This window comes from Hypanus sabinus, chromosome 6 (assembly GCF_030144855.1).
Source record: "Hypanus sabinus isolate sHypSab1 chromosome 6, sHypSab1.hap1, whole genome shotgun sequence".
NCBI classification, from domain to species: domain Eukaryota; kingdom Metazoa; phylum Chordata; class Chondrichthyes; order Myliobatiformes; family Dasyatidae; genus Hypanus; species Hypanus sabinus.
The window spans coordinates 85215740-85242384 of NC_082711.1; the positions used below are offsets into that span (position 1 = coordinate 85215740).

At 39.3% G+C, this 26645-nt stretch overlaps 1 protein-coding gene across 1 annotated transcript in view; it reads left to right on the forward strand.

The window, feature by feature from the left end:
• The window catches only part of gabbr2 (gamma-aminobutyric acid (GABA) B receptor, 2), a 973371-nt gene that overhangs the window by 841690 nt on the left and 105036 nt on the right, over positions 1 to 26645 (forward strand). Inside the window, exon 13 of the mRNA XM_059972542.1 lies at positions 13823 to 13945. Coding sequence (XP_059828525.1) covers positions 13823 to 13945 — 123 coding nt within the window. The remainder of the gene's footprint in view (positions 1 to 13822; positions 13946 to 26645) is intronic.

Sequence of the window (26645 nt, forward strand, 5' to 3'; positions counted from 1 at the left end):
GACCATGGAATGATTGTTGGTCCAGACAGGGTGGTTTAAGCATTTCAAAAAACGCTGACTTCCTGCGATTTTCACACACAACAGTCTCGAGTTTACAGAGAATGGTGCAGCAAACTAAAAACATTCAGTGAGCGGCACCTCTGTGAGTGAGAATGCCTTTTTAATGAGAGAGGTCAGAGGAGAATGGCCAGACTGGTTCAAGCTGACAGGAGAGTGGCGGTAACTCAAATAACCACGCATTACACCAGTGGTGTGCAGAAGAGCATCTCTGAATGCACAACACGTAAAACGTTGAAGTGGATGAGCTACAGCAGCAGATACATACCCATCCAGACATTCAAATATTGTGAGAGTCTCTACTTCCAACACCTCTGTGGCCCACTCTTACCTATATGCGGATCCAAATGAAATTCGGCTAGTGGCTGAAGGCTCATTGTTTTGGTTAAGCCCATTTGCCTTTCTACGTAAAATTAGATATTTGAGTTTCTCACCCTCCATGATGACAGAGTACAGATCAGAGATTACAATGTATCAATATGTCATTTGATCTTGAGAGGGTGTCATTTCACTCAATCAGATTCCCAAATGGCAAGTTGTTGCAAAGCCTGCTGAAACCTGGTATCTCCATATTTTATACGAAATACATTTTGTTCCAATTCATCCTGAATTCATTGTTCTGTTAGTATAATCATCAACTGATATCAATGTTCTTGTAGATGATTGCATGATCCACTTGTCCAAGAGTTCTCAGGATCTCATCAAAGGAAGTGCATTCACGTGATAGCATTCTGATCACACATTTCTTTACAGGAGTAAGATTTGTATTCTTACCAGTTTCTCAATTATTGTCACCACTAATGGCTTATCTGATGTTCAAGCTTCTGTCCTGATATTACTCATCAAGCTCTCTGGTGTTTGCACCTCACTTCTGTGGCTTTCTACTATAATTATTTCCCGTGCACTGGGGGCCATCCTGGTTTACAGTGTCAATCTCACCTTGCATTTGAAGGTTATGTACCTTTGTGTCACTGTTAGCATTTTGCAATTCTGAACTGACAGGCTTGAATTGAGTGGTTCCCATGGCAATGGTAGCAGTATTTTCTGCCGTAGTTATGTTTTGCCCCATTTGTGTACAAATGACTCAGACTTTATGTCAGAGGGTCTGCTAATTTTCCTGGCATTGGTCCATAAGCTCCTCTTACACTTAACACTTGTATCTCTCTCTCTACATTTTTAAACATCATTTCCATAGGTATGGCTATCCTGCACTGCCAAACTAAATATACAATCTTGAACATTTAGTAACTTTTTCAGGATAACTTAGTCTGCACACAAAACTATCTCTGAGCACTGGTAAGATGGCAGCACTCTTAGATGCAGCAAACATGCCAGGTACAATCAAAAAGTGATTTTGTTCATCTTATAGGTCTTTTTTATGATCATAAGTCACTGCTGGATACTAAGAAGATCGAATACTGCAGGACTATCCTATCAGTGAGTTGCTCGATTTTGATGGAGCTAGGTTTATTGTGTACTGTTGCCTTGCCTGGAATTGTGTACCATTGTGCCAAGAATGTTAGAAGAGTGATTGTCTTGGACAATTTATTTGTGATTGCAAGACCCTCTTGGACATTTTAACGTAGAATACTGCAGTTCCAGTTTACTGGTTCATTGATGATACCAACAGGGGGAAAGCTGCATCGCCTTTATTGTGGCAAGGACAAAGCCTAGGCCGGGGGTCGGCAACCTACGGCTCCGGAGCCACATGTGGCTCTTTTACGTCTGTGCTGCGGCTCCCTGTTGCTTTGGGAAATAATTGGTCAGTATTTAATTAAAATGTATTTTATGTTAGTTTGTTAGTTTTTGAAATGTAATTCTAAATTTGAAGATTATGGTGATCTTGTACAATCTAATTAAGACGTTGTGGTGACCCATTTCCTGACACATCTGAACTGGCTCACAATTAGCCAGCGTTCAGGCTAAGGGAGATAGCCTACGGGGGTTTGTGAGTACGTGTCTTTTGCAGCATCCGCGCCCATGGGGGGCGGGTTGAGGGATGCTTAAAAGCAAGGCTGTTTAGTTCGAATAAAGCTATCTTTGACTGCATTTTACTGACAGCATGTAGCACACCGCTACAATGTGTTTTTATCGCTGGCTGTCCAGAGGGGAGGTGCTGAAACGCTTTGTCGCGTGTCTGGAAGAAGTGAAAACTTTCCTGGGCAGCAAAGGGCCCACCTTTCCTGAGCTGGAACAGCCAGAGTGGCTGGAAAAGCTACACTTCATGGTAGACATGACAGCGCACCTGAACACGCTGAACACAGCTCTTCAGGGGTAAGGACGTACAGCCCTGCACATGTTGGAAGATGTTTTGGCATTCGAGCGCAATTTGACAGTGCTTGCCAGAGATTTACAGAAAGGCACATTGTCTCACTTCCCCAATTTGAGAGAGTTCAAACAAGGTCACGACATGATAAATTCGGAGTATTTACATTCTGCAATCATCGCAATGCAAACATCGTTTGGGAAACGCTTCTGTGAGTTCAGAGAGGAAAAAAACACATTATCCTTCCCGGTCACTCCCCTAAGCATCGATCCATCCCTACTAAATACGACTGCATTGGCAGGTGTGAGTCAACCTGACCAAGTATGATAAATATTTTAATTGCCTATTATTTTACGTATATTCATATGTTTTCATTGTTCAGTGAAATAGTCCTTTTATTTTTCAGGTTGACAGCTGGCTGACGTTATTTTTGGTTTGCTGCTGGCGGCAAATTTAAGTTTGGCATTTTTCATAAATACAAGAAGGACTCAAATAGACGTTGAGTATTTTACTTAAAAGTAACCTTCAACCCAACGTCTTTTTTTCGGAGTTCAAAATGTTTTTGTTGCATGCAGAAATGTAATTTTGTTTTCTCTGCAGGAGTTCATCAATTTCATAAATGCAACACATTATAGTTTGTTTATACATAGCATAAAGGCAAAACAAAACGTTGTATGCAGTGTTATTTCATTTTAAATGTCAAACGGGTTTTGCGGCTCCCAGTGTTTTCTTTTCTGTGGGAAATGGGTCCAAGTGGCTCTTTCAGTGGTAAACCCCTGGCCTAGGCCAAGGCTGCAGGGTTGCCGATGGCAGTCACCCAGGAGAGGAAATGCTGTGGTAGTGCTGCCCTCCAGTGTTTGCTCAGTGGAAGAACAAGGCGCAACAGGATAACTTTCCATCAATCTAGTCGTGCTGCACAGGGACTTGGGCAATATTATTTTATTTTCTCTGTGTGACTTATCTTTTTTTCTGAAATCATAACTATTTGTGCTGTGTGCTGTGTGCAATATGCTGTGTGCTGTCAAAATGTTTTCCACCTTGGCCCTGGAGGAACACTTTTATTTGGCGATATTTGTGTAAGGTTGAATGATAATTAAATTTGAACTTTAACTTGAACATTCCAAAATTCCTCAAGCTATGATGCCACTGTAGCTTTTCAGAACAGCTATACAGTATGTTAGTCATCTTCCCTGTTCTCTCATTGTAGGACTGGAGCTTATAACCCTCTGTGATTGAAGAGATTTTGCAATTGCTTTGTAAATGGTCATTGGTTATCCCACAGGCACTGACAGACTTGCCAGAATCACATAGGCACCAGGCCATATTCCTTTCTACAAACTTTCATTTTCATATTCACACAGAACCACAATATGAGCCTCCTTAACCTTGCTTGCCCCCTGTTGCAATAATACCATACACCTGGAAGACTCTCTTCATTTTTTTTGTTATATAAATTGAAGGATTCCTCTACCTTGAAAGGATTCTCAATATACTCAGTGTAGGACTGTCTGTTAACTTGTATTGAATACTACTTGAACAGTTACAAGACTGGTCTATTGCATGCAGTTAATTTTGATCTTTAGGTGTTGTTCTTGGGACTGTGTCTCAGCTCATGATAAATGATCAGTAGTTTCCTGGACACACCTTACTGACACAGAATACTTTGGTTTGATTTGACGGCTGTGAGTCCTTGTCCTTCTGTGCATGTTGCCAGCATAGAAAATGTGCTCTCTCTGGATTCCCCAAATCCACAGATCCATTGTGCGTCTAACTACAAATAAGACACAAGGACTTTGAGACAAGGCGTGATATTCTTGCAAAAAATAATCCTTCCAGATATTGCATCCCAGAAAGATCTTAATATATAGGAGCAGAATTAGGCCATTCAGCCCATTGACTTACTCTACTGTTTGATCATGGATGATTTATTTTCCCTCTCAACCCCATTTTCCTGCTTTCACCCCATAAGCTTTGGCACCCTTACTAATTAAGAACCTGTCAACATCTGTTTTTAGTATAATCAATGACTTGGCGTTTACAGCTATCTATGGCAACGAGTTCTGCCTTCTGGCTAAAAAGAATCTTCCTCATTTCTCTGATCTGAAGGGATGCCCTTGTATTCTGAGGCTGAGCCCCCTGGTCCTAGACTCTCCCACTTTTGGAAACATCATCCTACATCCACTCTATCTAGGCCTTTCAATATTTAGTATGTTTCATTGAGATTTCCCCCTCATTGTTCTCAAAACCCATGAGTTTCTTAGATATGGGTCCCAAAACTGCTCGCAATACTCCAAATGTGATCTGACTAATGCCTTATAAAGCCTCAGCATTACACCCTTGATTTTATTCTAATACTCCTGAAATGAATGCTACCATTGCATTTACCTTCTTGACTACTGATTCAAACTGGTAGTTACCCGACAGGGAATCTTGCACTAAGATTCCCAAAGCCCTTTGCACTTACAATTTCTGAATTTGTCCCCAATTTAGAAAATAGTCTATGCCTTTACTCCTTTTACCAAAGTGCATGATCTTACACTTTTCTACACTGTATTCCACATGCTACTGCTTTCCCATTTTCCTAATCTGTCCAAGTCTTTCTGCAGATTCCCTACTTCGTCAACTCTGCCTGCCCTTCCAAATATTTTTGTATCATCCACACACCTGGCCACAAAGCCATCATTTCCATCATCCAGCTTATTAACATATAGCTTGAAAGGTAGTGGACTCAACTCCAACCTTTTCTTCCTGAGGAGGCTGAGATCCTTTGGACTATGCAGGCTTCTCCTTTACATGTTCTACCAGTCTGTTATCACCAGTACAATCTTCTCTGCAGTGGTGTGCTGGGGCAATGGCATCAGCACAGGTGATGCCAACAAGCTCAATAAACTGATTAGAAAGGCTGGCTCTGTTATAGGAGTCAAACTGGACATGCTGGAGACTGTGGCAGAACAAAGGACCCTATGGAAAATCCTGGCAATTCTGGACAATGTTTCTCATCCTCTGCATGCCACCTTAGCTGAACAGAGGAGCACCTTTAGTAACAAACTAAGACAAATGTGTTGCACCAAAGAGTATTATATGAGGTCATTCTTACTCTCAGCCATTATGCTCTATAATGAGTCAGCATAGAGCCAGGGAAGTGATGACCCCATTCTTTTAGATTGTTTGAGGTAACTTATTTTTTATTCTTTCTACTTTTCTTCTAATATTTGTACATTTGGGCAGTTGTGATGTAACTGTGACACTGTATTTCCCTCTGGGATCAATGAAGTATCCATCCATCTAACCCCTCTGCAACACCACTAGTCACTGATAACCAACCAGAAAAGGCTCCTTTTTATCAACACTTTGCTTTCTGCCAGTCAGCCAATCTTCTGACTATGTTAATATCTTTTCTGTAGTACCATGGGCTCTTGTTTAGCCACATATGCGGCACCTTGCCAAAGGCCCTTCTGAAAATCCAAGTTAACAATACTGAATCACTTCTTTGCCCATTTGACTTTCCTGTCCTACTGCAGACTCCCTACTTCCTCTTCTGTCTATACCAATATCTTTCTTGTAATACCATGGGCTCTTATCTTGTTTAGCCATCTCATATCTTGTCAAAGACCTTCTGAAAATCCAAGTAAGCAACATCCGCTGACTCTTCTTTGCCTATTGTGCCTGTTATTTCCTCAAAAAAAATCCCAACAGATTTGTCAGGCAAGATTCCCCATAAAAGAAATCATGGTAACTTCAGCCTATTTTTATCACGTATCAGGTATGCTGAAACCTCTTTCCTAATAATGGACTTTAACATCTTGTCAACCACTAACTGGCCTATAATTTCCTCCCATTTACTTCCCTCCCTTTTTACTTGACACAATCCTTAAAGAATTAATGCCCTTAGAGTAGTTGCATAATGCATAATCCAAAAGATTACAGCTGCCTTTTTAAGTTTGATGATTAAGAAGTACTTCCTCAGACCCAGGGTGGTGGTCTGCTGTTCTGTTTCTCAAAAAGCTAGTGAGGTTGAGTTAAGTAGACTTGATAATAGATTTTTAGCTTGTGTGTATTAAGAGTCAAAATCAGAAGCAGGTGTATATTGTTGAGACTGTGAACAAAATCACCGGAGAGACACTGAAACTGGGGAAATAGAAGTCTTTATTCAGCAAAACAAGCAGGCATCACTCTCGTCGAGGCCTCCTTGACCCAAAGTTAGAGATCAAAGGTAACAGCAGGACAATTCTATAGTTACAATGTACCCACAATACTTCCTTTGAATTAGATATAATTTTCAAACACCTAGATCTTCACACAAACAACTGAGACACCTGAAGTGAATGTTAATCACTGTTGTCTCTGAGCTGCATTCATGCACATGCAGATATCTCAGGTCAATGGGGGTTCCTTGGTTTGCAATCAACACTAGTCTGCAGCTCCAAGAACAACATTGTTCCAGGCTGCATTTTAAACTCACTCTGCAATCTACAATCAGGCCTGAAGACTACTTGTTGTTGTTGAAATCCATAACTCCAGAATCTGCCCTAATAATTACTACTGACATACGTCTTGAAATTCAGTGTCTTGTGGCAGCCGTGCACTACAAGACATAAAAACTGTGATAAGCTCCAAAAACAAATATACTGTCTAGTGTAAGACAAGAGTAATGGGGTAGTGTTCATGGATTGTTCAGAAATATGATGACAGAGGGGAAGAATCTGTTCTTACCATGGCGACTGAGTGTCTTCACCCCCATAGAGGTAATGTGAAGAGGGTACATCCTGGATGATGAGGGTCCTTAATGTTGGATGTCACCTTCTTGAAACGCTGCCTCTTGAAGATGCCCTCAGTGGTGGGAAGGGTCATGCTCATGCTGGAACTGGATGGGTAAACAACCCTCTGCAGCCTCTAGTGATCCCGTGCCTTGGTAGCTCCATACCAGGCTGTGATGCAATCAGTCAGAATGCATTTCAGTGTACATCGGTAGAAATGTCCTTGAGCTTTTGGCAGCATATCAAATCTCCTCAAACTACCATTGAAGTGGAGCCAGTGCTCTACCTTAGGTAGTGGAACCAGTACAAGTAAATGGATTAAGATGCAAAACAGCCATCAGATAACTGAATTTAAAGCCAGGTCGGAGTGGTGGATGGCCAGTCCCTGTGACTATTTTCACAAGGAATATAACGTACAGACCACAAAATTGGTCATCTATTTAAATTAACAGCACAACATACCCGTGAAATTGAACAATGAATATGGGCCACCTTCAGGACGGTTGAAGATATTCTGCACCTGGGACTTTGCTGGATCAAGATGTAACAGTAAACGAGACAGAGCCAGTGGGTTGATATCCCCAATCATAACTTTCACAAATCTCATTCACTACGCAATGCTTCCCAATCATGAATTCTGGCACGTAATAATGTTCCAGGCCACAAGACCAACCTGGAGCACTGTGAAGTCTTAAGATCAATTTTAACTTATGTTTTCCTGTATTATAGACAAGATCTAACAATAATATCCTGTCATTTTTATGCCTCACCTCAGTTAAAGAAAAGTGGGAAAGGGAAGAGGCCATTCTATAATGATCTGATAGTAGCCACTGAGTAGTGGCACAGTGAACAGAACTCAAACCTCCGGTGACCTGGGTATAATTGTGACATCTTTTGCTGTCTGCGGGAAGATTGCATATGCTTTGGGTGCTCCAGTTTCCTCCATATGTGGCTTGGTAGGTTAATAGTCCACTGCAAATTGCCCTAGTGAGGAGCTGACAGGAGTATGTTAAGAATAAAATGGCATCAGTTTAAAGTGATGCTTGATGCTCAACCCAATCTCAGTGGCCTGAAAGACTGTTTCCAAGTACTATGACTCAAACTGAATGACCCTAGCCACAATGCTGATATAAATACGAGCAATTTAGTATTGGAAGATATAAATATTATGTTTATTACTCAGAAATGCCTGTTTCACTGCTTTAGTTAAGTATTCATGGCAACTATAATAAACAAGTCCTTGGCACTATGAGATTGTTGCCTGAATGATGTGGCTCAACATTGAGAACTGATATAATTCCTGATGTCACCTGTAGGGGTTTGACAGTATTGAACATCAACGCAGCATGACTCTGAATGTGGTTGGCATAACATAATTTCTAATTGCTTTGCATTCAGGTTGTCACCTTATCTTGGTACAGCTTGTGTATCATTTCCTTATCTGAACTCTACCTTCTGAAGCACGCAGTTGGAATAGCAATTGTTTGAAGTTGGGTCAGCAGATGCTTTCCTATCTCTGATCTCGCAGAGCAAAATATATATCCCTGCAATTCTGAATGGGACAAGGGCAAACTGCATGAAATCATTCCCTCAATTCCTGCATTTATCATGCAGAGCTTGCAGTTACTAACAAATGATCTCTACTATCAAAATGGGATTAGTAAATCTTGTTTGGGCAATGCTTGTTGACTAAAATGAATCAGAAACACTGACTTCCACATTATGAAATGTGTAGTTTTGCAGCAGCAATACAGAGCAAACACACAAAATTGCTAAAAATTACCAAATAAATGAATAGAGCAAAGAATAAAGCAATAATGGAGTAGTATTCATGGATTCATAAAACACTCAGAAATCTGATGGCAGAAGGGAAGAAGCTGTTCCTAAACTGTGATGAGTGGGCCTTCCTGAATGGTAGCAGATCATACACACTTTTCTTTATGAATTAAATAAGACAGCATCTGGTGGTATCAACAAAAGGTCCCCTTTCCCCTATCTTAAGCATTTCTTAGTATGCTTATGAAAATAAGAGAACTTGTATCTGTTTTTCATCCTGGGTACAACTTAAATACATTCCAAGGGAGCCAATGCTATTTTTCCCAACTGCCAGTGAAATTAAATTCAGGTCGCCAATATACAGTACTGTGCAAAAGTATCAGGACCCCTGGATTTTTAAAATAAATTTTATTATACATGTTTAGTTTTTTTTGTTTTCTACATTATTGTGTCAGTAGAAAAGAGCAAATTTTAGGTTTCCAAACATTCATTTTCCAAAAAATTTAATGTCACAGAGAATTTTTTTTGTATTTCATTAAAGAAAGTAACATAATAAGTAATAGATCACATTTCAAATAAAAATTTGATTACCTTGTTGGCATGTAGCCCAGTGCATGATTAAACAAAGATAACAAACAGGTGCCAGTGACCAGTGACATAATAAGTTGAATGAACTGAACCAAACCAGAAAGGGTGTAGAAGGAAACAAACTGGATAATCATACTAAAATGAGAGGGTGCGGCAGATGGGACTGTTCAACCTTCAGATCATCAGTTCTTATGCCATAGCATGAGTGAGCAACAAGACACAAGGTGGTCATCTGCATCAGGAAGGTCTCTCTGAAGCAGAAATTAGCGGCAGACAAGTGTTTCAGGATGTGCTGCCCAAGCTCTTCTGAAGAAGCAGAAAGAAATGGGCAAGGGTGAGGAATAGAACTGCAGTGGTCAGCCGTGGAAACTGAGTGTATCAGATGAGAGATACATCAAACTGACATCCCTTCTAAATTAGAATTAGTCTGGCATTGTTACCAGCTCTGAATTCTGAAATTTTTAAGATACTGAGAAGGATAGACAACGCAGAGAACCGGTATCTTTCTCCCAAAGTTGAAATATCTAATACTAGATGGTGTGTGTTTAATGTTGGATGGGGTAAACTCAAAGAAGATATGCAGGGCAAGTTACTTATACAGAGAGAGGGTGGTGGGTGCCTGGTGCTAGTGGAAGCAAATGTGATAAAGGTGTTTATGGGCACATGACTTTGTAGAAAATAGGGGAAAGGCAGATATTCATATTGTATAAGCAGAGGGAATTAGTTTAGTTAGACATGTATTTACTAATTCAATTAGTTTGGAACAAAATCATGGGCTGAAGGGCCTGTTCCTGTGCTATTCTGTTTCATGTCACCCTCACTTGAAGACATGTACACATTGGGCTTCACTGTTCAGGATCAGAATCAAGTTTATTATCACCAGCATGTGTCATGGAATTTGTTAACTCAGCAGCAACGGTGATTGGCTTGAAATTTCTCAGTGCTACATGCCCCTAAGTTAAGTTTAAGCCTTTTCATACGTTACTGGTGAGTGAGGGCAGCTCACCGCTGTCAAGTAAGTCTGTCCTAATTCTGAAAAAGGCTTCACAAACTATACTGAAAGTAGAGGTGTTAGATACATGAGTTAAGACCATAGGAAAAAATGGCTGGAGTTGCTTAGCACTTCAGTGCAGGTGTGTTAGTTGTGTCAAAGATCAAATGTACAAAAAATTAATGAAGATAATGGTAAGAAAACAGTCAATATTTACAAAAGGTATTTACCAGGAAACACAATAATAGCTTCATTCTTTGTCCATTGTGAACTCCTGGCAGCCCCAAACTCTCTCCACCTACTGAGGGTGAAGAGCCTTTTTTTAGGCACGAAGACATAATCATCTTTAATTACCAACAAAGTTAACTTAAGACTAGACAAAGCATGAATTAGAATATGATGCACCCCACAATGTAGTTACAATATATTAGAAAATAAACAGAAGTATCTACCTTAAATACAGTATACAAACTACATATTCTCATTTACACATCCCCATTACTAAAGAAGTGGAATATTGCACTGTATATGGTGGGAAAGGCATTGTAAAGCCAACCCAAGCACACCAGCTCGGTTATTATGAGAATATATTGGGAAAGACATTGAAGTGCACGCACTCTGCACAACAAGAGCAGAAATGACAAGGCAATGCTTGTTGGTGTATGTGTATAAGGAGTATGTTTACCAAGAGGTAACGTCAGAATTAGGTCAATTCCCTGAATGACTCTACTTCTAACATATAAATGACCATACACAACTCTTCGCTGCAAAATTTGTATTGCTTGTAATTGATTATGCCAGATTTATTCTAAATTATTGTGACATTCAGATTTCCTTGACTGTGAATTATCTGAGATAAACATGATAAATTTTCTGCCACTTACTTACTCTGCTCTTCGTTCCTAAGTAAAAGTTACGCTTACACTTCTTTTGTAGAGTAAATCACCAATCATGCCAATGACCTTTTCTGGGGTCACTTGATTGTGATAGAGCTAACATTCAAATCCTCCTTCCATAAGGTGGCACTGTATTTAAATAAAGTGCTAACAAATTCATTAAACTTGAAATAAATTTAATTCCTACAGTGCTAGCCCTCTTATCAACCCAAATGGCCTTCCTAGTGTAATGTGTGGTAATCGCTGGAAAATGGAAGGACAGAGGCAGGAAACACAAGGAGGAGATTCTTGAGACATATGATAGAAGACAACTATTTCCTTATACATTTACCATTCTTAGTGTTACTAGGCCTTTCTGGTCTAATTGTCAACACCAAAGAATTTTGAAGGCAGGTAGTATATACAGAGGAAATCTTGAATATTTCATTCATTATTTCAGTTCATTTTTCTCCACTTCATTAGAACTTTGCAAAGTATAGGCATTGCATCTAAAACTTTGGCAAACTTCCATAGATGTGTGATGGAGAGTATATTGACTGGCTGCGTCACAGCCTGGTATGGAAACACCAATGCCCTTGAATAGAAAATCCTACAAAAAGTAATGGATACAGCCCTGGCCATCACAGGTAATGCCCTCACCACCATTGATTACATCTACACAGAGCACTGTAACAAAATGGAGCATTTATCAGTAGGGACCTCCACCACCCAGGTCATGCTCTCTTCTCATTGCTGCAATGAGGAAGATATGTATATGGTATATGGTGACAGGTATGTATTTTGGCAATAATCTTATTTTGAGCTTTGAAACCTGAAGTACAGTAATGATGACGTTCTGACTAGTGACATAGATACCATGCTTATGTGGAAATGTTTGGGTTGTACTGTCGTTGCTGATAGCTGGAATCAGAACACGTACACACTTTTGACTCAATCAGACTATATTTTACTTGTGCACATGATGAAGTGGCAGGTGCAAACTCGATGTGCCAAACGGCCAAATTCTGCTCCTTTGTCCTATGGTCTTGTTGCTCCAACAGCACAACCCTTGTCACCACACTGTTCTGAAGCCAGGACAGAAAAACGCTATTTTTATACAGAATCGGCTTTTCAGTTACGGATATTGACCACTTGGTAAACTCTGTATGTTTGAATTCCTTACTTGCAAGTTGATTTGCCATTCACATAAAGGTGTTCAATGTCAACAACCAATGATACTTTGAAGTTAATAAAACAATTGTCCCTTGGTTGTTGGGTGTGCTTCACATCCTTCTGTTATATTCCTTTCCTGTATGTCTCCAGCACCTCCTATTGTATAAAAAGAAGCAATGTTCTTTGAAGACCTTTCTGGAAAAGGTCTCACTTCAGATGTTCCATTCATCTAGGTTGATTGCACACCACTGCAGTCATCCTTGCCCAACTCATCTGTAGTAAACAGGGGTGACTCTGGTTGTCTCACTCATCTAGGTTGACTACACACCACCACTGTCCTCCCCAACTGGATGTTGCTTTTAACTTTGCTTTACTGCACCCTCCCACTCCCTCCATTTTGTCCTGGAGAGGACAACACAAATCTTACTGACTTTCAATAGCACAATCTCTGAAAATCTGTGCAGTTTCATCAGGGACAACTAGCTGTTGTACCATGATGGAAATAGCTGCTCTGTGGGCCAACATTCCACAGAGTGTCCTCAGATGGAGACTAAAATGAATATGGCAACTAGCAAAATTACAACTCCCATTGCCCACTGTACAATGGAGTTGCCCCAGACCCCTAGTAAAGACTGAACCCAGCTAAAGGGTCCCCAAGATAAGAATGAAGTCCTGTGCAGCTCCTTGCCAATTGCCCAAACCTTATCTGCTTCTACTCAGATATGCACAGCTAAATTAGTGACACTCTCAGACATGTCAGGGATATACATGGAACACCCCTGGCCAATGATGGCACAAGTATCACCTTTTTTTGTCCAACAAGAAGTCTAATGCTAATCGATTTTGAAGGATCACAGTACAGTTTGCCATTATTTCAGCAGCAACATCATTAAGGGCCTGGCTCATGTCATGTCACACTAAAGATGTGTTAGTTTCTCCTGTAGTGGTGAGGCCATGTTAATGCTTTCAGAAGTGAGTCTAACAGGCCCATAATCTCCTATCAACGGTCTCACTTGTCTGGCTTGACTGCACACTGCTGCTGTCCACCACGCCTGGATGTTGTCTTTAACCCTTTCCTTGCCACAACTCCTACAGTCCAATGGTTCGCAGGAGCAGGCCTTATCTTTCCTGCCTCTGAGATTACTGTGATAAATATCACACACTCTATAAGTAACTACCAGCAAATTCTAAAGCAGTGTCAAATCATCATGGTTTACCTATGCACCATTTGAACTTTAAGTTGAATAACTTAACCTATGTCAGCTTTAAGGCTAAACAAAACTGTGTGAAAGAAATGTATGAATAATGGGAGCATCATGGAGTATTTTTCTTTTACCAGATCATCAAGGACCAGAAGCTGCTTATCATTGTTGGAGGGATGCTGCTCATCGATCTCTGCATCCTTATTTGCTGGCAGGTTGTGGATCCCCTGAAGCGGACTGTAGAAGACTATCCTTTGGAGGTCAGTTTACAGAGAGTAACTGGGAGCGCTGACACACCTGTCATGTTGGGGTGGACGCAATTGATCATTTGAAATATAAGCTTAACTATAAACTGAAGAAGACAAACTACCTGTAGAATGTTCTCAGGCAATCCAAACTCATAAATAAAACCAGAATGCAACTGTAAAGTGGAAAATGCAGAGCATTGAAAGATCTATTTAGGATTGGAATTTGCAAAGCATAGCAGGCCATGGGCCAAGCGCTTGGAAATGGGATTATTATAGATGGGTACTTGATGGTTGGCATGAGCCAAAGCATGTGTTTCTGTGTGGTATGACTCCATGCCTCTTTAAGCATGATTCTTCATTCCACCAACTTCTTTAATTCTATTTTGCAGCATTAAAACTACATTACAGTACATTGCTGGGTATAATAAAAAAGCACTAGGAAATGGAATTAAAGGTTGCAAATCTATTTTAATGCACTTAAAATGATCGCTCAATTCATCTGTGTATTGGGAATTGGCAGAAAATTACCCTGAGAGAAAGCCAATTGATGCTTACTTCTAATAGTCCCTTTTTAGAAAAAGCAATAAAGCTTGTAACCAGTATTTCAAGATTGTCCTCAATTGCACAGGAGTGCTGTCAGTTGAGAGTGGAATGATGATCGGAAACTTCTGAATTGTTGAATTAGTCAGAAGTAGACTTACATTAATTCATCCTTTGGAAACTTAAAAAATTCCCTATATTTATAATGAATTTTGGGAGATGCAGAGCTTAGGCTGAAAAGGTCCCTGGAGAGGGGAGTAAAGAGGAGCGAGGCAGTGAATCTTAAAATAAGTAAATGTTAACATGGTTCATTGGAAAATAAACAGCCAAAAGAAATTCTTGACAGCAAGAATAATTAGTATGTGGAAAGGTGTGAAGGCACTATGCAGTGTTACAAGAGTTCAGGCAAAGTTTATAAATAATGAAAGAGTCATGTTATCAAGGTGAGCATTTGAAAATTCGATTCTCAAAAATGATAAGCGATTTTAATAGGGATTGGGTTAAAGTATCACCAGATGTGGACAATATTTCAACTCAAATACAGCTTTAGAAATGGATTGGATATGAAGTTAAAGCTCAGATCAGTGAAACAGAACAACTATATACCCAGTGATATATATAAAAGCCTAAATATGTACTTAGAGATGTAATGTGGCAAATTTCCAGTGATTATATCAATTTCCCAGAGTTTTGTGGCTCACTGAATGAAGATATGGTACTTGAACTTGTTCAGTAACTTGCCCCGCCTATAAACTAAAGCATAGTTACAAGGCAAAGTGCCCACAGCTGAATCAAATATAAAAATACAATGAATTGCCTCATTAACTTACTGGGTAAATCAGCAATTTTTAAAGCGATGTTGGACAAAACTGATGAAAATCAGACCAGTTAGAAGAGTTACACATTTAAGTTTAAAATATCCAAGTATTGTCAATATCAAAGAAAACCATTCCAGGATTTTTACTACAGCTCAAATACAAATCTTTATGGCACTTTAAATGTGATCAAATGTACCAAAGCCTTTGAAAGATAAATTGTAATTCACAGTACCAAAAAGCCTTCAAGGCAATTTTATAGCTGCATATAAAGAAAATGATAAAGACAAAAATTGACCTTGTGCTTGCTTGCATGCCATGGAAAAAAAAGTGGCCAGCTTCTGACTGAAACAATCCTCAAGGTTAATTCTCGTTTTATATTAAATCGGTATTTAGATATCCCAGGAAATCAAAACTGATATAAAGCCCTTTGAATACAATGATGAAGGTCCTAAAAATTTTTCAAGGTACTTTTTCTTACGATTTGTTGCAATTGAGCAAAATTAGTACCCAGTTTTGTGCGCCATAATACATTGGCCATTCACTGTGCTATTAGTCTCCAAAATGAGCAGATGGCTGCACCTCACAAAGCAACCAATCAAAGTTCTTCTGAATCTGATATATTTAAAGTCAAAGTAAAATTTATTGTCAGGGTACATACACTTCAACACATACTACCCCAAGATTCTTTTTCCTGCGGGCATACTTAGGAAATCTATAGAATAGTAACTGTAAACAGGGTCAATGAACAATAATCAGTGCAAATGCAAATATAAATAAATAGCAATAAGTAATGAGAGCATGAAATAACAAGATAAAGAGTCCTTAAAGTGAGACCATCAGTTGTGGGAGCACCAGAAATAGAATGAGTGTAGTTCAAGAGTCTGATTGTTGAGGGGTAGTTACTGATCTTGAACCTGGTGGTGCGAGTCCTGAGGCTTATATACCTTCTACCTGATAGCAGCAGCATGAAAAGAGTATGGCCTGGATGGTGAGGATCTTTGGTGATGGATTCTGCTTTTCCACGCCAACGTTTCATATAGATGTGCCCAATGGCTGGGAGGGCTTAACCTATTACGTAGTGGGCTGATTCAACTACCTTTCATGGGATTTTCCACTCAAAGGCATTGGTGTTCCTATTCCAAGTCCTAATGCAGCCAGTCAAGCACTCTTTCCACCACACATCTATAGAAGTTTGTCAAGGTTTTTGATGACATACCGTATCTCCCCAGATTTAAGTCTTTTTTAATTCTTCTGCAGTGTCAAATTTAATATGTTTAGAAATTTATTATTTCTGCAACATTTAAATGGCTATCAAGGAATAAAATCCTATTAAGTCAAACTTACTAGTGCTGAATAATATATACCTAATTACCACATTATGAAAGCCTGTTCCCAGTGAAGTATCCAGTGGCATGTTGTGTGGAATTTCCAATGAGCATCTAAATTAATGTTGATTTCTCTGACACTATTGGCCGTACTGAAGAAACTGCAGTAACAATGGGCAGGCCAGAAATTATTTCTTGTTGAGAAAGGAAGAGCAGCTGGAAAAACGAGTATCACTCCAGGGACTTGAGTTTAAAAATCTAGACCAAGTCTCTAGTGTCACATTTCAAATGAAAATGCCACATCTATTCATTTTAAGAGATTCCACAACACCATAATGAAGAAGGGAAATTATCACAAAATAGCAGATTGTATATCTGTAATAAAATTGTTGTTTGCATTAGATTATTATGCTATGTGCTGTTTGTGCTTTCTACATTGCAATAGTAGTTGTGCTTCAAATAGTATTAATTGGCAGTACCCAGGTTTGGGGCATCATAGGTTTGTCAAAGCTACGCATTCAGATCTTTGATTTCTGTCTGAAAAATGCTGTGCAAAAGAAATGCATCAGAAGATAAATAACTGATTACACTGGAGAGGGGACTACCAAGGGCTATTTGCTGAAGCAGAAGTTGATTGGCATTCCCTTTTGGTCAGTGATCAGTAACCCGTCAGAGAGAGATATATGTTTTACTCTCTGGTGTGTTGAAGCCAGGTGTGCTTGCATATTTGCCTATTTAGCAGCAGAAATTGTTCGTACGCCCTCTTACTGGGATACTAATTAAAGTGAGAAAAATCTCTGAAGTGAGCGAGAAGCCAGCTAATGAACGGTGTGCATAAGTACTCGTATATTGTCACTTCAGAGTGATACTGCTACTAAAACAAATTAATGAAAATGTCACTGGCACATTTTATGTTCCAGGGGAATTAAAGCACTAAAATAGTAATCAATCTGCAGCATTTTCTATTATGTAGTAATTTCAATGGTGTTATTAGTGGAATATAAGGAAGTCTAATCATTGTATCTAAGTTGGACATTGCTCCCAAATCCCATATAAATGAACAATGCCAGCAGAAAGTTATAACTATACCTGGAACTCCTCCAGCAGACCCAGATAAATTGAATTGCTGGTAGAACTGCAAATGTATAAGCTATCAATGAACCATATAATTCAATTACAAATTAAAGCAACAAAGATCCATCAACAGTGGTGGGTCATTATTATGAACGACAATGCCATCCACTAGACGCAAGTGCCCTCAAGTTACAAGAACTATATTCCTTACTACCAGCATGTCATGCTGCCGGATGAGTATTGTGGTAAAGTAGTCTCTCTCAAACCCTCTGCCCTGGCCCAAATCCATCATTAGTAATGGAGACACAAGAGACTTCAGATGCTGGAATCTCGAACAACAAACAATTTGCAGGGCCTGAGTTCTTCCAGTAGATTATTGCTGCAGCATTGATTATCCAGTCACTTAATCTAGTGGCCATCTTTTTCCATATATTAGTCAACTCAGATTCTGGAAAGCACCCAAAAGGCATGCACAAATTACTTAAGATCTCAAAGGCATGTCAAAGTTGAAGGGTGCTGCGCGGGAGCTGTAAAAAAAAAGACAAGGAAGATGGTCCCAAGTTCAAGTCGAGATACTGGCTAGCATGAAGTTGACTTGTAAATTGAGTGGAAATCTACAGCTATCACCTGATGTTATTCTTTTGATGCTACAGCGCCTATAAAAAGTATTCACCCTCGCCCTTGAAAGTTTTCATGTTTTATTGCTTTACAAACTTGAATCACAGTAGATTTAATTTGGCTTTTTAACACTGATCAACAGAAAAAGACTTTCGTGTAAAGGTGAAAACAGATCTCTACAAAGTGGTTTAAATTAATTACAGTGGTGCATTGTGTTTATATTTGAGCTTTTGAATGGCCTACAGGTAAAGCAAATGGTTTTGTTCTGCACGGTGTTTAAGGTTTTTAGTTGCAGCTGCAACTATCCAGGTAAATAGAGAGTTCTTATTTTACAAAATAATATGGAGGTTTAATAATCAAATAGTACCACTAGCTTCCTTATTTAAGTGGAAGCAAGCTTTTCCCCACATCCCAAAGTTGTGCATGTTGGAAGGTTATTTGACAGCTAGAAATTATCCTTAGTGTGTAGGTAAGCAAATAAGTTTGGTAAGAATTGAATAGAATGTGGAGGGTTCTACCACAGCAGTATGTAGGGAATCTCTATTGATTTCAAAGGATGTATCTGTGGATATATAGCCAAGTTACTATTTCTAAAAAATTAAAAACACAAAATGCTGGCAGAACTCAGCAGGCCAGACAGCATCTATGGGAGGAGGTAGTGACGACGTTTTGGGCCGAAACCCTTCATCAGGAGTGAAGTAACATGGGATGGTGGAGAGGGGATAAGAAGTGAGGGGAGGGAGCTGGGAAGTGACAGGCTGGAGGGAAATAGGCTAGGGGGAAGGTGGAGAATAAAAGAGAAAGACTGGTAGGGCTGGGGGAGATTATAGTGAAGGGGAAAAAGAGAGAGAAAGAGAACCAGACTAAAATAATAGATAGGGATGGGGGTAAGGAAGGGCAGGGGTATCAATGGAGGTCTGTGACTTGAATGTTCCTGCTGCATGAACATCCAACTCACAGACCTCCGTTGATACCCCTGCCCCCCCTTACCCCCATCCCCATCTATTATTTTAGTCTGGTTCTCTTTCTCTCTCTTTTTCCCCCCTCACTATAATCTCCCCCCAGCCCTACCTTTCTTTCTCTTTTATTTCCCATAATTCTCCACCTTCCCCCTAGCCTATTTCCCTCCAGCCTATCACTTCCCAGCTCTCTACTTCATCCCTCCCCCTACTTCTTATCCCCTCTCCACCATTCCATGTTACTTAACTCCTGATGAAGGGTTTCGGCCCGAAATGTCGTCACTACCTCTTCCCATAGATGCTGTCTGGCCTGCTGAGTTCTGCCAGCATTTTGTGTTTTTATTTATTTCCAGCATCTACAGATTCACTTATGTGCATTTCTAAAAAATTGTTCAGTTTAGATTTATATTTAATGCAGAAGTTGGTGCATATGTGGTGCAAGCTCCACAGAAAGTTCTTAAGTCAGATACAATAACAACATTGAACAGATATTTGAATCAGTACCCAGATAGGAAAGATTTACAGTTATAAAAAATAGAAAATATACAGTACATTACAGGCCCTTCAGCCCACAATGTTGTTTCAACCATGCAACCTACTCTAGAAGCTGCCTAGAATTTCTCTACCTCTTAGCCCACCATTTTTCTAAGCTTCACGGGCTTATCGAAAAGTCTCTGAAACGACCCTATTGTATCTTTATAGTTATGTGGAGCAAATGTGGGAAAATAGGAACTAGCTTAGGTGGGTGCCTTGGTCAGGATGAGTTGGGCTGAAGGGTCTGTTCCCAAACTGAATTACTACTATATGACTTGTTTATTGTTTATGTGCCTTCAGATAATATTTCAATCTGTAAAATATATATACTTCTAATATGGGTTACATTCTAATGGTTTTGAAATACCATAAAACATGAGAGTCATTTTAAAAACTACTGAATGGCCCTCAGAATTTGGACTGCTGGCAAAGTTGCGATCGAATTTTGGCAGCCGCCAAAGAGCTCTGGGACAGGGCTTCATTGGTACACCCTTGAAGGTCCTTCACCACCTGACACAATCCACTTGAACTTGGGATGCTTAGAGTCAGCTGCATTTATCTGTGCCAAGTTTAGTCTACATTTATGAGTATAGGTATGGAAAAACTGTATCTGTAAAGTTTGGGCAGAAGGACTGAACCAATAAGATTTGTTCTAACAAGTACTTATTTTAAAGGAATTATTTTTAAGAAATGGTTGAAGATTTTAAAATTTTTGAATAGTTAAGTGGATTATAATATTAGATAGTGTGTCTGCTTCAATAGTCATGTATAAATTCTGCTGAGATCTGACAAATTTTGAATATGCAATTGTGACATTGGTCCTATAGAAAGATCGCATTTGCATTAGCTTGTGCTCTGAATGCCTTTGCCAGTAAGGTACAGGAAGGAGAGTATAAAGGAAATAAAAAACAAATAAATTATTCAAAACAGCTTTCTGTACATCATATCCTGCTGTCCAATATACATCTGTGCTAATTTCACCACCCTGCTTCCATCAAAATCAGTTTATGGTTGCAGAATATATAAATAATAAAGCCTTGTATTTCAAAGGTATTGAAATATGAGTATTTAAAGGTCTAAAAATTTTTAAAAATTCAAATATCATTATAGGAAGTGTCTGTTATAAACGATCTCCGGACTTCAATCTTCATTGAATTTCCATGGCCATGTGTTCACACATGATAATGCATTTCAGGATTAGATTTGAGTCGCAATGACATTTTTATTCTGTGCATGTATCTAGTGAAACCTCGGATTACTGATCTTGCTAACTGAAGCTGAATTAACCCCTTCCATTTCAGCAAGTCTATTAGTTTAAGTACAATTAGGATAAAGAGCTGATTATTCATTAAGTTGTTTAACTTACTCCTGTTGACATTTTTTTTCAAAAAGGATCAGAGAATTTAATTGAAGATTTAGCCCTTCAGTATTCAGTAGTTTTGCTCCCATGATATTTCATATCTTCTTCACAAACTCATGGTTACTTCATTTAGATGATCCAATTTCTTTGTGGTCTCTCAGCCTGGACATTGGGATTTCTTTTTTTCATGAGATCCACTTACTGATATCTTAATGTTCCTCCACAACAGGTCCTATCTAATCTATTTGCCTGTCTTTAAAGCCACCTCAGTTACCTTCAGCCAACTCCCAAAACTGCAACTTACTTCACTGAAAATGTCTTTGACTGCTGCCCATGTTCCACTCAGGGTCCTTTGAGTGTGTTTCTACCTCAGCTTGTTGCTCTAGTGCCACGGTGTTCAGAGGCTGAACCATTTCAGACTTCTGCTCTTGATGAAATGTTTTGATTTCTCCCTCTGGGCAGCACTTTAAATCTCCATGATTTGGTCAAAAATCCAAATGATACTCCACTTTTTCAAACTTGCATCTTTTTAAATCAGTCCTCAGGAATTTGAAGCTGAACTACTGTGCTGTAAGACAACTGTCCAGCAATAAACTGCATTGAAATACTGTACATTCCAAAGGCCCCTCAGTGTTGTATCGTAATACTGAAAATATATTCTAATCCTGGGACACAGGTTAGACAAGTTCCAGAGGAAGAGAATTGTGTTTTTTTTGCTTTTACATTGATCACATTGACACTAATAACAGGGTTCAATGTTCATACATATTCAATATGTATCTTTATTTGGAGGGCTGCTAAATCCAAAAGAGGCTAACTTCCTTGCATAAAGGTAGTATTCAGTCTAGGAGTGAAAGATTATTTTTGGGTTTTAACTTTTTGTTTAAGTTATTGATTGGAGGAGTTTTGAAGCAATGAGGAATGAATTAAAAACTCAAACCTGATGGAATTCTTAAATTCCATTAAATTGCCATAATGTTAAACAAGGGGGGCTGATAAGCATCTCACTCATTATCCTTATTGAAGTGAATTACTGGCTGTTGGTGTAGTGGCATCGGCACCAGACTTCGGTATGGTTCTGGGTTTGAATCCAGCCAGCAACTTGCACACTTTCCATCTATGCTGGCTTGAGCATTGAGCTAGCAAGGTCGTCCTTCTAAAAAGCAGACAAATGCTAAAGAAATGGCAAAAAGGGTGCTTGATGTGCCGCAAGGCACAAAAAGAAACAACAGTACAAACTCTGAGAATGAAAAGGGAAATAATGCAGAAGTTGGTGCTTATGTCACAAGCTGACATTTCACATGAACCTCATTGAACAGAATAAGGAAAATTATTTTTAAAAATAACTGCACCAGTTGGAAATCTGAAATAAAATCTGGAATGCTGGAAATGCTTAGCTAGTCAGGCAGCATTTATGGACAAAGATATGTGTAATGTTTCAGACCTGACACTATTCATTAGGACAGAGAAAAAGAGAAATCAAGTTAGTTTTTAATAGCAGAGAAGCTGGTTGAAGGACAATAGGACAAAGGGATGAAATCAAACATAAATCTAACAATTCCAGGCAGATTATATTTCTTTGTATAAGAAAGGCTAGTAGCAAAAAAGTAAGGTGTGATCCACAGCCAGGCTGAGCTAGTTGAACTGGGAAAAACTGAAACAAAATCATGGATAGATGGGCTGTGTTGACCATTTCTGATACCAAGAAAGAAAGGGTTTCTTAACCAAAGCTGAAGCCCAGAGGGACTACAAGGTCTTGTTTCTCAAGACTGCATCGGGCCTCATTGTAATGATGATGATCAAAGTGAGAGTGCAGTGAAGAATTGCCGCAGCAAACAGCCAAGACCTCAGGGTCACTCCTACAGACTGCATATATTTAAGGAATTTTCTTTCCTTATAGACTAATGTTGCTTTTCAAGGCTTATTATTAGCCAGTTAGAAATACCCCAGTCCAAACACAGAGCACAGTGAAATAGCAGGGGAAGGCCCTTAGCCCTTGAAGTCTATTCAATATTCAATGTGAGCATACCTAATTAACCCCAAGCCTCAACTGCTTCTCCAAGCCAGATCCACAGAGCCCTCAAGCCCCCAAGCTTTCAAAATAAAATGTCTTCTACTTGAAATACATCGAATGAACTTACTCCCACAACTCTTTAGGGGACAGAATTCCAGAGAGATGTCACTACCACCTGTTAGAAAACAAGTTATACCTACTACCGTTTTGCATACCCTGCCCCTTAACTTGAAGTTCTAACTCTCATTCAAGATCCTCCCTCTTGTGAAAACATCTCCATATGTGATGTCTCCTCAGGATCTATATGTTTCAGTAGGAGTACCCCTTAGTCTTCTAAATTCTAAAGAATACAAACCCAACCTGGTTAGCCCTTCTTTAAAGTTCAGTCCTCTCATCCCAAAAACTAGCTTGATGAATCACATTTGCACTGCCTCTACACTCTTCATAGGGTAGGGGACCAAAACTGTGCACATTATTCCATGTGTAGATTCATCAAACACTCAGCACAATTGTAAGAAAGCTCCAGTCCTTTTACAATGAAGACCAAAATGCTATTTGCCTTCTACACTACTTGTTGTACATCTGTTGACTAGCATTGACTCAGGGATTTCCTGATTGTAAAAGTGCACCTCAAGCAAAACACCCAATGCCAGCCAAGAGTTTGTCATTTCAACACGTATCAACCTATGTGCAAATTGTTAGCACTTGCTTGCCTGCACAGGCATTCCTGCTTTTGAGAACAATGTTGGGATGGCATTGGTTAGGTTTTAACCATATTCCTGGAATCTGGGGATAACTGTTTGTCCTGCCTGCACAAAATTATTTTTCCCTTAAAGGTACTAAAAATTACCTTTCATGGATGACCTCTGATGACTTACAAGTACGAGAATACTGAGCAGAACAAGTCATTTCCCATTCAGGAAAGATGAGACCACAAGAGGAACTCAGAGGCATGGGCATAATCTATGGAGGTGGTGATAAAAGAGGCATTTCCCCTTACAGAATTTTTGATAATTCCTTTCCTGGCCTGCTCATTACAGTCAACTCTCTGTGCAGAACTGAACAGAGTGTTGCACACAGAGATTGATTCATATAACAACTTACACCACATTTAGCAATGTTTGAACATAATTAAAACCATAAATAAAATTTAGTGAAAAATCACTTAGAAACAATGCTTTCTTTTTATCTATCTTTAAATATTGGAAAGCCTGGTGTACATTTCAAACACTTTCTATTTTTCAGTCAATAAAATGTGGTTCTAGTAGTTAGGAACTTGAAAAATTCAAGGTAGGTGTATCTGTCCCAACTTATTCTCTGGGTTATTGCTGACTGTGGCTTCTAATACGAGTCTCACTGAAGTACACGGGTCAGGGACAGGTTCTGTTCCTATGATGACAGTGACATCTGCCAACAGGTCCAGAATAGATTTAGGGTAGCTGTCTAACGAAAGCAAACTGACACATACCTTGTGCGAAAAGGCCACCCTCCTCCCACTCTGTCCATAATACTGCTTTTTATCAGAAAGCAGAAAGATTTGCTCAGAATGGACACTTGCCTTGATTCTTGTTCAGGTATGCATCCTTTGGTTGTCGGTTTACCTGAATGTCCAGGAAAGACCTGGGCATCTTTCAACAAAGGGATATAGATTTTGGGAAGTTTCTTCCTAGTTCACTCACTCTGACATAAAAAGTCTCCAATAGAGTGAGCAGATGATTTTCTCTGATAAAAACCAGTGGAAATTATTTCAGTAAACTGGGAGCTCCTATACTTGGATGCTGATCTAATTCTTGGATCTTTGCCATGGTCACTATTTGAAAAGACATGCTTTTTCACCTTCAAGTATTCTTTTTAAAGGAACATATTTGTGCTGATTAAACAAGTAATGACAAATAAACATACCCATAATATTGGCAATAGTAAGTTTTACGGTCTTTTGTCTCAGATGGTTTTCTTGTATATGAAATAAAGAATCACTGTTTGTGTGTGACCTTTGATAAGTAGCTGCATATAAGCTACACATTGGTTCATATATACAAGTATAATAAGCTCATTAATTTCAGGTGGAAACAACAAACCCATAACATTTGAGATTTATGTGTATTAATGTTAGTTACTTTTCTTGTGGACGTTAACCATTCTAATATAAATTGTACAACCTTTCCACTTGACCACTCCATGTATTTATTAAAAGGTGATTCCATTATGAACTTAAATCTACAAACAAGCTGGTGATCTACAAGACATACAATACATTGAAGTAAATCATAGTGAAACTTCATTGTCACTTGAGTAAAATATCGCCAGTTGTTTGACCAGTATGCAGACAAATCTGAATAATATCAGTGCCCAGGAGAAATGTGCCCTTTTTCTCAAAAAACAAATAGCTGCCTAAGTTTTGAAAACATGAAAATTCACAAAGCAACAACTGACATAGTCTGTAGCATTCGGAGAACTAAAAACATTGCATTTTCCTGCAGCAATTAGATACGCTAGGGACAAACTGCATCGAGACATCTGTCAGCACAGGTCTCAAAAACCATTATCTCATCTTAATATATGTCCACCTCAGGACAGTGTGTCACAGTTATGAGAATGCAGTATATTACTGAATCAGGAAGTCTCTGCATGCAACCTTCTAATAACCCGACACAACAGCAAAGGCTGCAAATCCTGGAGAAAACACAAAAGAACATTTGTTGTCTTCACTGCTTCACCTTAATCACCATTTATCTCTTGAGGACACAGCTGGAAAATTGCTGGAGTACTTGAAGGTGGATTTCATCTCAATGCTTTCCACACCTTTTAACTTCCATGTCACAATTCCTTCCATGTTTGACATGTCCTGTCACGATTCCCTTAAGCTTGTCACAACTGTGAACTGACCATATGGAGAAATGCAAGGAGAAAAAATTTGCACGTACATGTTCCATAATACATTAATATATGAGCATGCAGCATAACCAGAGCACCCAGTCATCATTATGTTTGTAATGTGCAAACACAGTTGAAAGCACACCTGCGTTCTCTCTATATGCTGTCTCCAGAGTCAATGAAATTTTATTACGAGACCTATCAGTGAATGATTCTGCAGGCATAGTGACTAGTTCTCCTCCTGTCATCCATCTGCATGGTAATTAACCTTCCCTACACAGGTTAGCTCAGCTCACATGTTCTCAGAATCAATATAAAACCTGCAAGTTTTAATTTCCCATAAATGCTTTTTAAGGATGATGTAGATTGGCCAGTCAACTTCTTGACAAAATTGTCTGAACGGAGCAGAGCGGCCTGTTGGGAAGTGGCCTGGCCTAGGGAAGTGCCTGGTGTGAAAAGTGCTAGTCTTTGGCTCGAGAGTCTTCGGTGAGGAGACTACGCCAGGCACAATTGCAGCGGGTGAAGACATGACCGCTAAGCTGATTCAGTGTGCTACGTGCATGATGTGGGAGGTCAGGGACACAGATGGAGCCCCT